This window comes from Gadus macrocephalus, chromosome 5, assembly GCF_031168955.1.
Source record: "Gadus macrocephalus chromosome 5, ASM3116895v1".
NCBI lineage: Eukaryota > Metazoa > Chordata > Actinopteri > Gadiformes > Gadidae > Gadus > Gadus macrocephalus.
In genome coordinates, this window is record NC_082386.1 from 14,852,303 (window position 1) to 14,865,641 (window position 13,339).

The 13,339-nt window shown below is 39.5% G+C and overlaps 1 protein-coding gene across 1 annotated transcript; it reads right to left on the reverse strand.

Annotated features, from left to right (window-relative positions):
• Positions 1 to 249: 249 nt before the first annotated feature.
• LOC132458147 (phospholipase B1, membrane-associated-like) lies at positions 250 to 13,099 on the reverse strand. The gene is made up of 43 exons (XM_060052682.1): positions 12,890 to 13,099; positions 12,373 to 12,431; positions 12,194 to 12,251; positions 11,828 to 11,891; positions 11,674 to 11,708; positions 10,958 to 11,018; positions 10,785 to 10,836; positions 10,500 to 10,565; positions 10,219 to 10,284; positions 10,067 to 10,122; positions 9,722 to 9,791; positions 9,534 to 9,632; positions 9,354 to 9,410; positions 8,913 to 8,972; positions 8,651 to 8,737; positions 8,506 to 8,566; positions 8,354 to 8,412; positions 8,051 to 8,124; positions 7,875 to 7,918; positions 7,252 to 7,360; positions 7,109 to 7,160; positions 6,568 to 6,648; positions 6,358 to 6,423; positions 6,116 to 6,216; positions 5,925 to 6,006; positions 5,551 to 5,655; positions 5,342 to 5,437; positions 5,171 to 5,242; positions 4,737 to 4,814; positions 4,461 to 4,521; positions 4,307 to 4,365; positions 4,000 to 4,067; positions 3,851 to 3,894; positions 3,608 to 3,707; positions 3,403 to 3,454; positions 3,164 to 3,244; positions 2,707 to 2,772; positions 2,393 to 2,484; positions 2,170 to 2,251; positions 1,686 to 1,790; positions 1,461 to 1,556; positions 1,269 to 1,343; positions 250 to 1,019 (listed from the first exon to the last, which is right to left on the reverse strand). Exons 1-43 carry the CDS (start codon positions 12,948 to 12,950, stop codon positions 735 to 737), a joined length of 3,297 nt encoding a protein of 1,098 aa, XP_059908665.1. The 5' UTR covers positions 12,951 to 13,099; the 3' UTR covers positions 250 to 734.
• Positions 13,100 to 13,339: the final 240 nt, after the last annotated feature.

The following is a 13,339-nucleotide window of genomic DNA, read 5'->3' on the forward strand; positions in this document are numbered from 1 at the left end:
CCTGGGCCAAGAGAAATTTTTATTTCCCCCCCCCCTCAGATATAGGGATGCGGTTACATAATGTAGCCATTAAGTGTGCGTAATAGAGAATATATGATTTGCCATCTACTGGCAAATCATATATTTCAGGAAAATAAAGTAATTTGTGTGCTACCTGCACAATAGAGTAACTGTATATTCAGGTAACAATCTGTGATAAGTGACAAGGGTGGCTAGGAACATGTATGGTATATATCCACAGACACAAAATAAATACAAAATTCTTTATTGGAAATTTTGTGCATTATGAAAAAAAAAAAAAGGCTACGACTATGTCACTCAGAGCTTGAAAAGATAAGAATTGGGCAACTACAATGATAGAGCACAGGCTGCTCATCAGAGGTAACAAGAGGAGGAAATGACAATGCAAATGTACAGCATTTATGTTCACTACATACTTGTCATTTAGTGTCAGCCTTCAGCAGCAATTACCTAGCAAATATTTCCAGTTAATTTCTCTTATTTTCTAGTTGGCAGATTCATTTTCTACGTGGCAAATATTTTTTTTACCAGAATAGTTTCAGGAAACTTTCCCAGCTAAGTGGCTTTTGCTGTTAACCCCCCAACAAACACACACACACACACACACACACACACACACACACACACACACACACACACACACACACACACACACACACACACACACACACACACACACACACACACACACACACACACACACAGACAGTGCTTTAGAACTTTGTGTCATTCATCACAGACTCCAACATCTTTATCTTCTGATGGTTCTTCCTCTGTAAGTAGCTGAGGAGGAGCCAAGTGAGCGTGCAGCCAGTGAGAAGACCCCCCACGGTCAGGACAGCAGCGGCCCAGGCAGCCACACTGCCTGAGCAGGTGGAGTAGATGGGCGTGGCCGTAGATCCAGCGGTGGCTGAGCTGGGCATGGGTGTGGACGAGGGGCCTGGGGTAGTGGCTGGAATGGAATAGCTGTTGACTCTTGTGAAGATGTAAGGATGCTCCTGTGGGACACAAAGAATATTTTTCATGGTATGACTCTGTAATATATTGTCATAGTCATGGGAAATGAGAATTTAAAATATATGTTTGTACGTATGTATGTATATACATACGCATGTCTATACATATATATATATATATATATATATGGGTTACGGTTAGGTGTGTGTGGGTGTGTTTGTGTGTGTTCATGTATGTATGCATTAATGCATACATACATGTATGTGTCTATGTTTTTGTATTTTTTTTACCTCAGCAGGGCATTTGACCACGTTCCTAGTACTTGTGAAGTTGTTGTACGTCTGCTTCTTGCCCACAGGCTCAAACTATGAAAACAGATCAACAAATGTTACTGTCACTTAAATCGTAATCAGTTGAAGGCTATGAAGAAGAAAAGGACAACATTCTGTCTGATACAGTTAGCTGTTAGTTGCTAGCAGTACCATGTTATTCCACAGTTCGCTGGCCATGTCTGCCTGGCCCTTCTCGCTGAAGTGGAAACAATCCACCGTCATGTAGCTTGTGTCCGGCTTCCCCTCCTGCAAACGACACATCGTCATCATCAATTGCATGAATGTTGTTAGTGTGTGTGTGTGTGTGTGTGTGTGTGTGTGTGTGTGTGTGTGTGTGTGTCTCTGTGTGAGTGTTGGATGTGCTTGAGGTCATACAGAGTTCAAGGCAAGGATGGTGTTTCTGAAGAAGGGCTGCACCACGATGGTGAAGTCCTCCCTGCCATCGTAGTGTCCTCCGTATACCAGGTTCTCCGTCTCTCTCTTGGAGGACGACCAAACACAAAACTATTAGACCATGAAACATTGCATTCTAGCAGAAAATCATATTATACCACAAAAAAAGGGATGTGTACCCATTTTGATAGACACAAATATCTGTATTTACAAAAAATACTATAGAATAAGATATAATCGAACATAATTAACCAAATTTAAAATATATATTATAACCACAAAAAAAACATTTGTATTAATGTATTTATTTGACTATTTTAGAGACTATTTGTGCTTTTATGGACAGAGCAGTAAAGACAGATACTGGGTTGAAAGTGAGATGTAATTACATATATGTTCGTTCATTACACGCTTGGTTAGAACACTAGCTGGTAGAGCAACCAATCGATCTCCTGCTAAAATGTACCTGATAATCCCGGTTGATGCGTTTAATTTCAGCGAGCTCGGGGGAATCGTCGCTCGGTTCCAAAAAGCACCGACAAACCTGCCTGTGCTCGGACAAGAAAAAGAGAATAAAGAATAAAGTGAAATGGAAAACTACAGCAACAACCAATATCGAATGTATATTTGCCATAATGAAAAGTTTAAAACCATATTTTGAGTGATCTTGAACTTAATTAATAGCATACTTTTGAAAGAAATTGCAAAAAGCGTCCTTTTTTATTTTGCGAAGGGCCTTCAATTCTAGGACTTCCACCACATTAACCAGTAGCCTGGGGACCTAAAGACGATTACAAAGATAATGTGTGTTAATGCAACATTTTACACCATTCCTCATCATATTCATATTTATTATTCATATTTATTATTCAATTTGACTAATGTCATGTCACCTCTACTGAAATGGAGGAAATATTTTGATGCATTGTTTTTTTACACACAATACTGTTTAATATTTAATCTTTTTGCAAAAATACTTGTATAAATATTTTAAAAAATCTACCTCGTTGTAAAGGATGTCCAAGCTCGTCTTTAAATGATGAATGTAGTTCTTTGTTGAATATGCCGCCTATGTGGTTTTTCCAAACAGAAAACAAATTTGCACACATCTTTACAATTATTTTAACATCAACTACAACACAAACATCCTCCATAACAGAAGTGCATATATATATCCTATATTTTTATGAAACTCTAGCAACAGCAATGGCTATAGCAAATATGGTCACAACCACATTAAGATGGCTAATTTTACATTGATGCAGTACTTTGCTATTCTGTGATATCAGAGTAGGGTGATATTGGAATTACTGGAAGATGAATGTAGGAAGAACAAAAGCAAAATTACAGAGGACAGTAATAAAGAAAAGAAACCCAGAATACAATATAAAGCGTGTTTTCTAACTTCCCTAAATGATGTTGAGTGGGTTAAGATGATGATGGATGGAGGGTGAGCTCACTCTATCATTGCAGTAAGAACACAGGTCATTCCCTCCGATGAAGAGGGTCACCAGCTTCCAGTCATTCTTAAAGTCCACAGCCTGTTTCAACACAATTTCACACACATTTACATAGAGAACGAGAGGGGGCATTTAGATAGAGAAACTCTACTGTCTCTTCTGTTTGGAGAGAGACAGAGAGAGAGAGAGAGAGAGAGAGAGAGAGAGAGAGAGAGAGGGAGAGAGAGAGAGACACTTACTGTATTGTTTCTCATGGTTCCAATAAGCCGCCTGGCTTGCGCGGGGAAGTCGCTGTGAACATGAAGCACGTATTGAAAGCTCTGACGATGATGCGTCATGTTTAACTTATGACGATATGGAGGTGATGACAGTGGGCTAACATGGGACATGTATGACATGAGTCGTACGACATGTCCTATCATATGTCACATGAGATTCACTCACGATGCCACAGCTCCTCTCTCAGCCACGTTGAAGCCCGTCTGCCTTTTCCCCCGGCCCTTTGACATCCCCTTAATGTTGGCATTGAACTTCCTGAGGATGTCTAAAGACAGAAACCAGGGGGATACTGCTGCATAAGTGACTCACACATGTTGGATTCAACTCATGGAATCAAGCAAGAAAGTCTGTCGTCTGGTGATGAGTATTTCGGTTGACTTGTGGATTCATGCAAAGAATTTGACTCACTGGGTAATGTTGTGACGGTCTCAAGGGCTTTATCACCTCCAATGCTAATTCATGAAAAGACAGAAAAAAATCAATAATGTTGTCATATTATCATAACATGTATTGTCATGTTTTTCTTCTGATTGCATTTGTACTTTGTTCAGTCTCACCTCCACGAAACACCTCTGTATTCAGTAAACAGCGCAAGAATGTTCTTAGCCTTAGCCCCAAAACCAGTCTGTATCCAAACACACACACACACACACACACACACGGATAACATGTTACATCGGAATCCGCGAGGAAAAATCTTTTATACATACGGAACAGCAGAATAATAAAAGTTATTCTTCCGTTTACACGCACACAAATACGAAGACACACCCACACACGCATGGACACTACCCCCCCCCCCCCTCCTCCCAGACACACATACAAGACATGTCAGAATATTCTTATTCGTAGTTCTATATTTACCGTTAACGAATCGCCCATGGCGCCCACCACTTTGATGTCACCAGGTCGCAACCTATGCACTGCAAAACATAAACACCATTGAAGCCCCCTCTCTCTGTACTTTCTCCTCAATGCCACTACAGGTCATATCTGAGGTGAAGTGGTGCCTTCTCACCCGAAGCAGGCACAGAGTCCGAGGGAGCGGTGTTAGTGCAGGTGAAATCACTGCCCCAGTTCTAAAGGAAGAAGATGCTTATTAGCAGAAGTAGTAGAATGTGAGTTACCAGCCTATAAGAGAGACAACGGAGAGAAATGTGGCAGGAATTTGGTCTTTTGTACCTAAAATGCTAGATAGCATGGCATTTGGTTCCCACTAAGGCTACCCATGCTAAATCCACCAAATGGAATATATTATATGTTCAATAATATCACGGTAGAAAGGCAGGCCTACCGTAACAGGAGGAGGACTGGGCTGAGGGCTGGGGTAGACGTAGTCGCTGTTCTGAGCCGTCCTGAGGAACGGCATTTCCTGATGATCATAAAAAACAAAAATCTAACTAAACATCCATGGGACGACATGACAAAACAATACACAGATAATCCTCTCTAACATGGAGAACAACCCATGGCGGAATATAATAATAATAATAATAATAATAATAACAATACATTTCATTTAAAGGCACCCAAGGTCACCATACAGAGCATAAAATCATCATAAATCGTTAAAAACAAGACATTGTGGAAAAACAACAAAAACAAAACAAAACAAACAAACAATCAAGACAGTGTGCGAGTTTGAACAGGTGATATGTTCTGTATTGTTTCATATAACCCGCGGGAGGAATATGTATGTATGTGGTTCATATAGACAGATGTTATTACCTTTGAAGGACACTTCAAATCAACGCCAGCAGTGAAGTCTTGGCTAAAAGTCTTGTTGCCAACGGACTCAATCTAAGACAATGGGAGTATTTATTTAGTTTTTTCGATTTGAAATAACTACACGTTTTGCCATCTCTTATTATGAATATATATTGTTAAAGAGTACTATACCATGTTGTTCCAAAGTGCAAGAGCCATCACCGTATGAGCTTTCTGGCTCAGGTGGAAACAGTCTGGGGAGAAATAGGAGCGATCGGGGCGTCCGTCCTTCAGAATGAATGCAGGGGTAGATGGTGAGCGAGAGTGATGATGACAAATAGGGGGACGTCTAAATTCTAACCACATAGTGTTCCTGGTCATTCCGTAATATCCGTCTTTACCTCTAGCCTGGGGATGATGACCTCTCGAAAGAAAGGTTGCAGCACCACAGTGAAGTTCTCATGGGTGTCATAGCGACCGGAGTCCACAAGGCTCCTCATGCCGTTCTGGATGGACAAACGTTGATCATTCAGGAACTTATTTGATTTACTTTGAGAACACATTTCACTAAGAAATACATTAATGAACAGGAAGGTATCAGGCATATTGAAGACGTTGAGGTTTGAACCCAGAAACCTTTGACTGTGAGTCAGCTGTATACTTTATGTTCATATTTTGAATGACTTATGTCTGTATCTGTTTACTGAACCCGCAGTATTGGCTGGGGAAACAAAAATAATAATCAGAAAATGTTTTGTACTTCGTGGTGGTTTACCTGGTATGCTCGGTTCATATCTTCAACCTTCTTGAGTTCCGCTGTTCCCTTGTTAGGGGTCAGAATGCAAGGGCAAATAATTCTGGAGAGGACATGTAGAGGTACAAATAAATCACATCGTCTATTTGAAGCACAGACACTGGTGCTACAGGAGGACAATGAGGACCAAGGTACCCGGCATAGTCACGTACTTCACAAAGAAGGTGGGACACTTAAGGCTCTTTTCTAGGTGCAGCTCGCGGAGAGGAACGATGTGCATTAGCTCCACCAGATTCACCATGGCCCGGGGAACCTGTGGGGTGGGATAGGACAGCAATGGCGGCTATGAATGGGGGATCGCCATGGAACACAAGCAGCTTAATGAGGAAGAAGCGAAAATGCAATTGGGTCTCATGGGATGCAATCCACACTGAAGGGAGTCTTGCAAGTCTACCTCTTTATGGAGGAGGTCCAGAGCCTCGCGGACACGACCCACCACATTCTCCGGTGAGAAGAAGACCTTGAGGAAAGCAGTGAAACGCAGGGAGGAGCCATTAGTGTTGATGGATACCGGATAGGGTGATGGCAGGACAGTCACATGGCACATGTGACTGTAAAAACACAGATTTGTTTCTCCAAAATGAGTTAATAACTTTTGACTCACTGTGTCTGTGCAGAAGTCACAAATGTCATTTCCCCCGATGAACATGGTGATCACTTTCCAGTCATTCTTGAAATCGATGCGCTGAATATAGATGGTAAGGATGTTTTTGGCTTTACTAAATTTAGAAGGTTCAACATAAAAAATTTACTGAACTTCATTAAAAAAGTTGTCCAAGATATGTCATTAGAGATTGAGGAAACATGCTGAGACAATAATTCTGTGACAACAAGACTATTTGTGTTTTTTGTGTGTCATTCACTTTTCTCACTATTGCCACACAATCCCAGTGTGCTGCAAAGATGGAAGCAAGTAATAACAACAACTCAATTTAAGATTATACTCAGGTTCAATGTTACATAATTGTATGTGTATGTGTGTGTGTGTGTGTGTGTGTGTGTGTGTGTGTGTGTGTGTGTGTGTGTGAGTGTGTGTGTGGGGGTGTTTTTATGTGTGTTTGTGTCTGCCTGCATTTAAATTCATTCAAATCACATTTCACATTATTCAAATCACATTTCACATCATTCAAATCATATATGCTCACCGTGTCATTCTTCATCTTGTCCACTAGAGTGCGCACCTGTTTCACCATATCGCTGGAAACACAAGACATAAATTCAAATAGGCCACAGCGAAGGGGTAGATGGTAAAAATGGTTTAAAAGTAGGTCACATGGGCAAAACGTACCCACTCTTGGCCCCTGGTACGGCTTGGTTCAAGAAGGCTTGAGGATCGTTCTCTTCACCGATCCCCACAGCCCAGCCAGTCAGATCTGAGTTAAACTCCTTCATGATGTCTGGACAAAGGTTCAAAAGTGAAATGGAAGATGACAAGCCACTTCAAATTTCCCATAGTAATGAATGTGTGCAGTGGACATGGTGACCTTTTCAGGTCATCGTGATACCTGTTGATAGGTGAATAGTAGATAATGCAGTGAAGTGTCAAATTGGGGGTCACTATCTACCAAGTGCAACTGAACCAGATAGCGGGGGCATTTATTCACGAGATAAGTCAACTGTCACTATTTTATTGTAGTAGTTAAACCATATTATATCTATCAAATACAGAGTAATCATATAATTTGACGATTAAAGACTACTTTAAGGTCAATTAATTATATCTGAGCTTCTGTTGTCTTGAATATTTTATTTAGATATGTCGCAGATAATATGAACATTGAAAGGTCCCGTTTGTCGTAATCTGAACCTTGTGGTTGTACAGTAATATGCCTATAATACAAATGAAGAAAAGGAACAATTAGAATAGTAACAATTATAACTAAATAAATAAAGTTACAGTGAAATACTCACTTGGCAGGGTGGTCACATTGGCAAGATTGGCATCGCCACCGATACTGAAGAGAAGAAAATACTCAAACTATAAGTCAATATTGACTGTGAATAAAACTGAGGAAAACCCCTCGCTTCATCCATTGTTGAGTGCTCCCAAACGGTTAAGCACGCACGTTTGCTGTATGCTTTCTCACCTCCATGACAGACCTCTGTATTCATTTGCCACTAGCAGAAGGTTGTCTGTCTTGGCACCGACACCATTACCTGCCTGCAGAGAAAAATCAACAGTGGATGCCAAATTAATAATAATAAGCAAGGACTATAAACAATACAATAGCAATTTCTAAGGACCTCACTATTTGGTGGATAATATCACATAATTTTCACATCTTCTTGCTTGACTTCTTCTTTAAACTCCACCCTGACACACACATACACACACACATAAACAAACACACACACATCAGAAGCACACACACAAATGGAGGAGCACTGACCGTGAGTGAGTCTCCAACTGCTGCCACTACTTTGACGTCTCCTGGTCTAAGTGCATGAACTGAAAACGCAAAAGAAACAATGGAGTTGGGTTTAGTATTATAATTATTACAATTATTATCATTGACATGAGGGTAAGAAATACAATCCATACCCGAGGTAGGGGTAGTAGGGGAAGGATCACGATCCACACAGATCATCTCTGTTCCCATTACCTGCATGAACAGGAATGTGCGTTAATTATTGCCTGTTCCAACCCTGCAGCTGTAAGTTCATCGTAGAGGCTCACCGAGACTTACAGGGTCAATCAGGGAAGTGTTGCTGTACGCTGTTGTTGTTCCTGTCCTTTCTCTGGGAGAATTATTTTGTGTGCGCAGAAATTGGGCCTGATACCAAAAAACAGAGGGTGAAAACAATCAATGGCATTATTTTCACCGAAATTGTACGCGAAATGTGATACTATATTCCGTTTTATTATACTCTGAAGATGAAGGCTCACATAGACAAAAGAAGAATAACAGAAGCAACAGTGTTACATAACCTCAATAACTCCCTTCTCACCTCTGTACGGCCAATGTCCTTATCCTTGACCGTCGCTTCACCTGTGAGTGTCCAATGAAACTGTGGACGCAAGAGGACCTAATTGGTAATTTAAGAACCTTATTGTTGAGATAAAAAGCCTGCGTTATCAGACCCAGCCGACGCTACCCAGCTAGGCTAGATTGTGCCGATAAAATATACAGTTTGCCTCATGTAGATAGATATCTGTGCTGGTGAACGAACTGTCATTTAATTTCAAAATCCTTCCCAGATAATCTCTTGATCAGTAAACTCTTATCTAATCTCTAGCGGAGGACAATTCGTTATGCTTCGTCATCGTCGTTGTGTTCCAGGAACAGAACGGCGGTCAAAACCCTTGTGGGGTTATCACACAGCGCTGTGTATTGTACTTTAGATTGCTGTGTACCAAACTTATAAATAATGTATTTGTACATAATGTACCATGTTTTCCAGCAGCTGGAGTGCTAGTTGGTTCAAGTTTTCAAAGTTGGACTCTTCCTATGGAGAAACAAAACAAGGCACTGGTTACATATAAAGGTGTCTCTCGTGGTCACATGCAACAAATCAGGGAGGACAGATGTTAAGCAGAATCAGGACGCTTCATGTAGGTCCCCTTCTTACTGAATCCAGGGTTGGACCCAAGATAATCGGTTTTGGATGCAGCAGGACGGCAAAGTCTTCACGCTCACTAAATCTTTCCATGGCACGCTGAAGAGAGTCCTAGAAAACGGAGGGATGGTTGAATCATGAAGCAAAATACACATTGATAGGACAGGGGAATCAGTCTTTTAAATGGGATCCAATTGTACCTGTAGTGTCTGTACATCTAAAGCTCTTCGGATTCGTTGCTTCATGCTGATATCAGTTGCAAGCTGGTGGCTGTACATATGATGAAACACACACCACATGTATGTATAGTTGAATAAGGGTGCACTCACACTAGGCCATCTGGCCGTGGCCGTTGGCCGTTTTCACACCTAACCGTGCTCAAATGGCCCCATTGTTCTCTGGCCACACTCACACTGGCAGATTTGAGCACGGTTAGGTGCTAAAACGGCCACGGCCACGGCCAGATGGCCTAGTGTGAGTGCACCCTAAAACTTTGTAACATAAATAATATTCTATGGAATATATGCTTAACGATTAACACTCACTTTTCCAATGCAATGGGCCCGCTCCAGACGACTGCATGAACCAATGTGCGATGCAGCTGCAAGATTCAAACTTAAATTATTATAACTTACAAGTAGTGAGCATTCATTGACAATTAATAAAATCACTGCTTCAGGCTCTTCATCTGTAATACCTTTTTCTTCAATATCTTCAGAGCTGCCTCCACCTCTCTCACCATAGTTTCAGGTTCCATGGCTGCCTATTGTACAAAAGGGAAGAAACTTTTTAGTGTGGTTTAATTTGCAATGGTTTCATGTCAAGAGATCGAAACTGGAACGGCTGCAGTTTATAGATATTTTAAAACAGTCCATTTCTTGCTTACTCCGTCTCTCATTCGCTTGACCTTTTCATTGTTTGTTTGTGTGTTGGTTTGAAACTAGAAAAAGCAGCCGGCATGACTGCATGGAATCTCACCTGCTGTGTGCGGGACCACTGAGAATCAGCCGGAACAAAAAGCAACACAAACTTCCAGTCTGTAGCCTGCAAGGGCATAGAAGATCAATCAGAGTTGAATCTCAATAACATCCCTGTGTTTTACATTTTCCGGTCAAACATTTATCATAAGTTCTATCATATACAATTGTAAGTTTTAATGGCTTAGTTTTATGAATGAGAGGATAAATCTTTAAATCTCCAAAGATTTTAGATAGGATTGTCAGAATGTAGTTTTTGTAATTGGTACGAAGGATTCAGTCGAACCTGATGCTGGGAAAGAGATTGCGAAACATGGTCAGCCTCCTCCAACAGATTCCTGCATCAGAATAAAAAGAAAAACGTGTGAGTGTGTGTGTGTGTGTGTGTGTGTGTGTGTGTGTGTGTGTGTGTGTGTGTGTGTGTGTGTGTGTGTGTGTGTGTGTGTGTGTGTGTGTTACCCATTATCTAATTCCAGATCCAAGGGCAAGGAGAAGACGTCAGCATTGAAGACAGACATCTCTACAGACGAGATAAAGAGATAATTATCCATCCCCTATCCATATTGAACATCTCTTGAAATCAAGTTAATTGAAAAGACATGCTGATAATGTGATAGCATATGGCATGATATTAAAATAAGTGATTATGCTTTTTATGATAGTTATTCTTCCTTTCCCTTGTCGTTGGGACTATCTATTGTTGACCTATGTTTATGGCCTTGCCTGATTCACAAAGATAAAAAACACACATCAAATTATCTTTATCGGTTATAATGTTGACGCACGTTGCAACAGAAAAAAGTTTTCAACAGACAAGGTCAACTATCCATTGAGGAAGGTCCCTGAGATGATCATAGTGTTACAGATTTTGAAACAGATATATACTTGTTTAACCAAAATGGATATCAAAATGAATTCATATTTTAGATTATAACATATCTATCATAGTGAAATATTATTGTAAAATCGTATTAATCACTCTTATTAATGATTAAACCAATTGCCAACCATTTAAAATATGTATCAATAATATCTTCATAATCGCACATAGACAACATAATTTCAACTATATATATAGACATGTGAATCCCCTGCTGTACCAAATCAATGATGTTATATATAACAAAAAAACACGTATCGTATTGGTGGCCATAAAGAAGAAAATTCAGACCTACCAGCCACTTTTTTTAATATTCTGTTCGCCGTAGACCTAGGAGGGGAAAATGTTAACAATGATCTTCAGTTATAAGCACATGAACACTTACTTTACAACACCCAACTTATGAAATTACACATGAATTGGTCGACTTAAGTATTTTGGAGGCATACCTTTGTAATATTGGTATTCCCATAGTAGAAAACAGGGATATGTCAGACGGTCTGAGAGAGTCAACTGGAGATTAAAAGTAATATTGAACAGTCATCATTATGCAAAGAGTGTAGCATGAAGATCTGATTCAACCTTTAAAATGGGTAGTTTAAAATTCTGCAATAGATCAGTTGTGAAAAACACAACTCTGATGAAACACAGGTTGCTGAATGCACTCATTTGTCTTTATAGTAAGTTTATTGTGCCATCAGACACAATAAAGTGTGCTATAGCACACCCATCCCTGTGACTTTGGTTGGTTACAGCGTTGGCCTCAGTAAATTTGAATTGTTTAAATAATTGTAATCTTGTATTAAAACATGTACCTGAGTTCGGTGGGGGTAAAGAGGCAGGTTCAGGACCGGCTGGGATATCATATTCAATCTGAAACCGAAAAATAACAGTAGTAGGTTATTCATTAAAAGCATATCTCCAACAATGTTGTTTATGACACTAATATTCGGATTTGCAAAAAAGAAAAGCATCAAAATAATGAAACCCCAACCTTCTGGTATATTCCTAATGCATCTCGCGGAATTTTCGATTGGACGATATCATCAGCATCTAAAAGTGGCACTTCTAATATAAATTATTTTTGATGTAACTTTTTTTTTACTTGAAAACAGCACAACCCACATAATAATAATTTCCTTATTATTATCCCTGATAAAGTCAAATTACAATTATAGTAAGAACAAGTTATTGCAAGAACAATGAATAACTAGAAACACAACAATGGGTTATGATAATGTAAATATTATGCTACTATATAAGTGAAAATTGGAAAATAAATGTAACTATACATGTAAAGTATCAGTAAACTTGACTTATATTTGTAAACTTGTGTCATTCTCTCAAAGACTTTAAAAACAAACATTTGTTATGCAGCTCCTACATTGAATATAAAAATACTAATAGCTAACTAGCATAATACTTGGCACTAACAGTCAAGGTCACGACTGTGACAACACATAATGGGTGAAAAGACATTCTTCAAAGCAACATGTGTGACAATAACCTACCTGCAAGATAAGCAGCCGCCACCAGCACTGAAACCCTGAGAAGTGTCCTAATCATCATCATTGGGTATTGGGTATACGCCACAATAATGGTCTCACAAAATGTAGGGCTTCAAATGTGCAACCAATAAATCTTTAAACACTGCCCACATCTAATAAATGTATAAAAATAAGTGTTCATTTACGAAAGTCCACAAAAAATGAATAAACCGACCATTCATTGTATGGTGTTTATATGGTGGAGAAAAAGAGGAGGACCCTTAAAAGCAGGTGGGGCCAATTCTGAACTTTGTAGAGAAATGTTTAAATGAGTGACTGAATCCCATTTCCTTTTAAATTATTATTAATATTATTGGAAATTACTGCTTTCTCTCAAACATACATTTAATTGATTTCTATTTAGATGATTGATAGTATTTGATATAATGGTTTGACCTAGGATATATTTTTTAA

Bases quoted from the DNA above. Each gene is read 5' to 3' on its own strand.
- LOC132458147 (XM_060052682.1), bottom strand. From the start codon at position 12,950: ATGATGATGATTAGGACACTTCTCAGGGTTTCAGTGCTGGTGGCGGCT. The intron at 8,413-8,505 runs GTATGGATTGTA...TTGCGTTTTCAG, and splicing joins CCCTACTACCCCTACCTCGG to TTCATGCACTTAGACCAGGA. The intron at 1,791-2,169 runs GTACATTTTAGC...TCGTCCTCCAAG, and splicing joins GCATCAACCGGGATTATCAG to AGAGAGACGGAGAACCTGGT.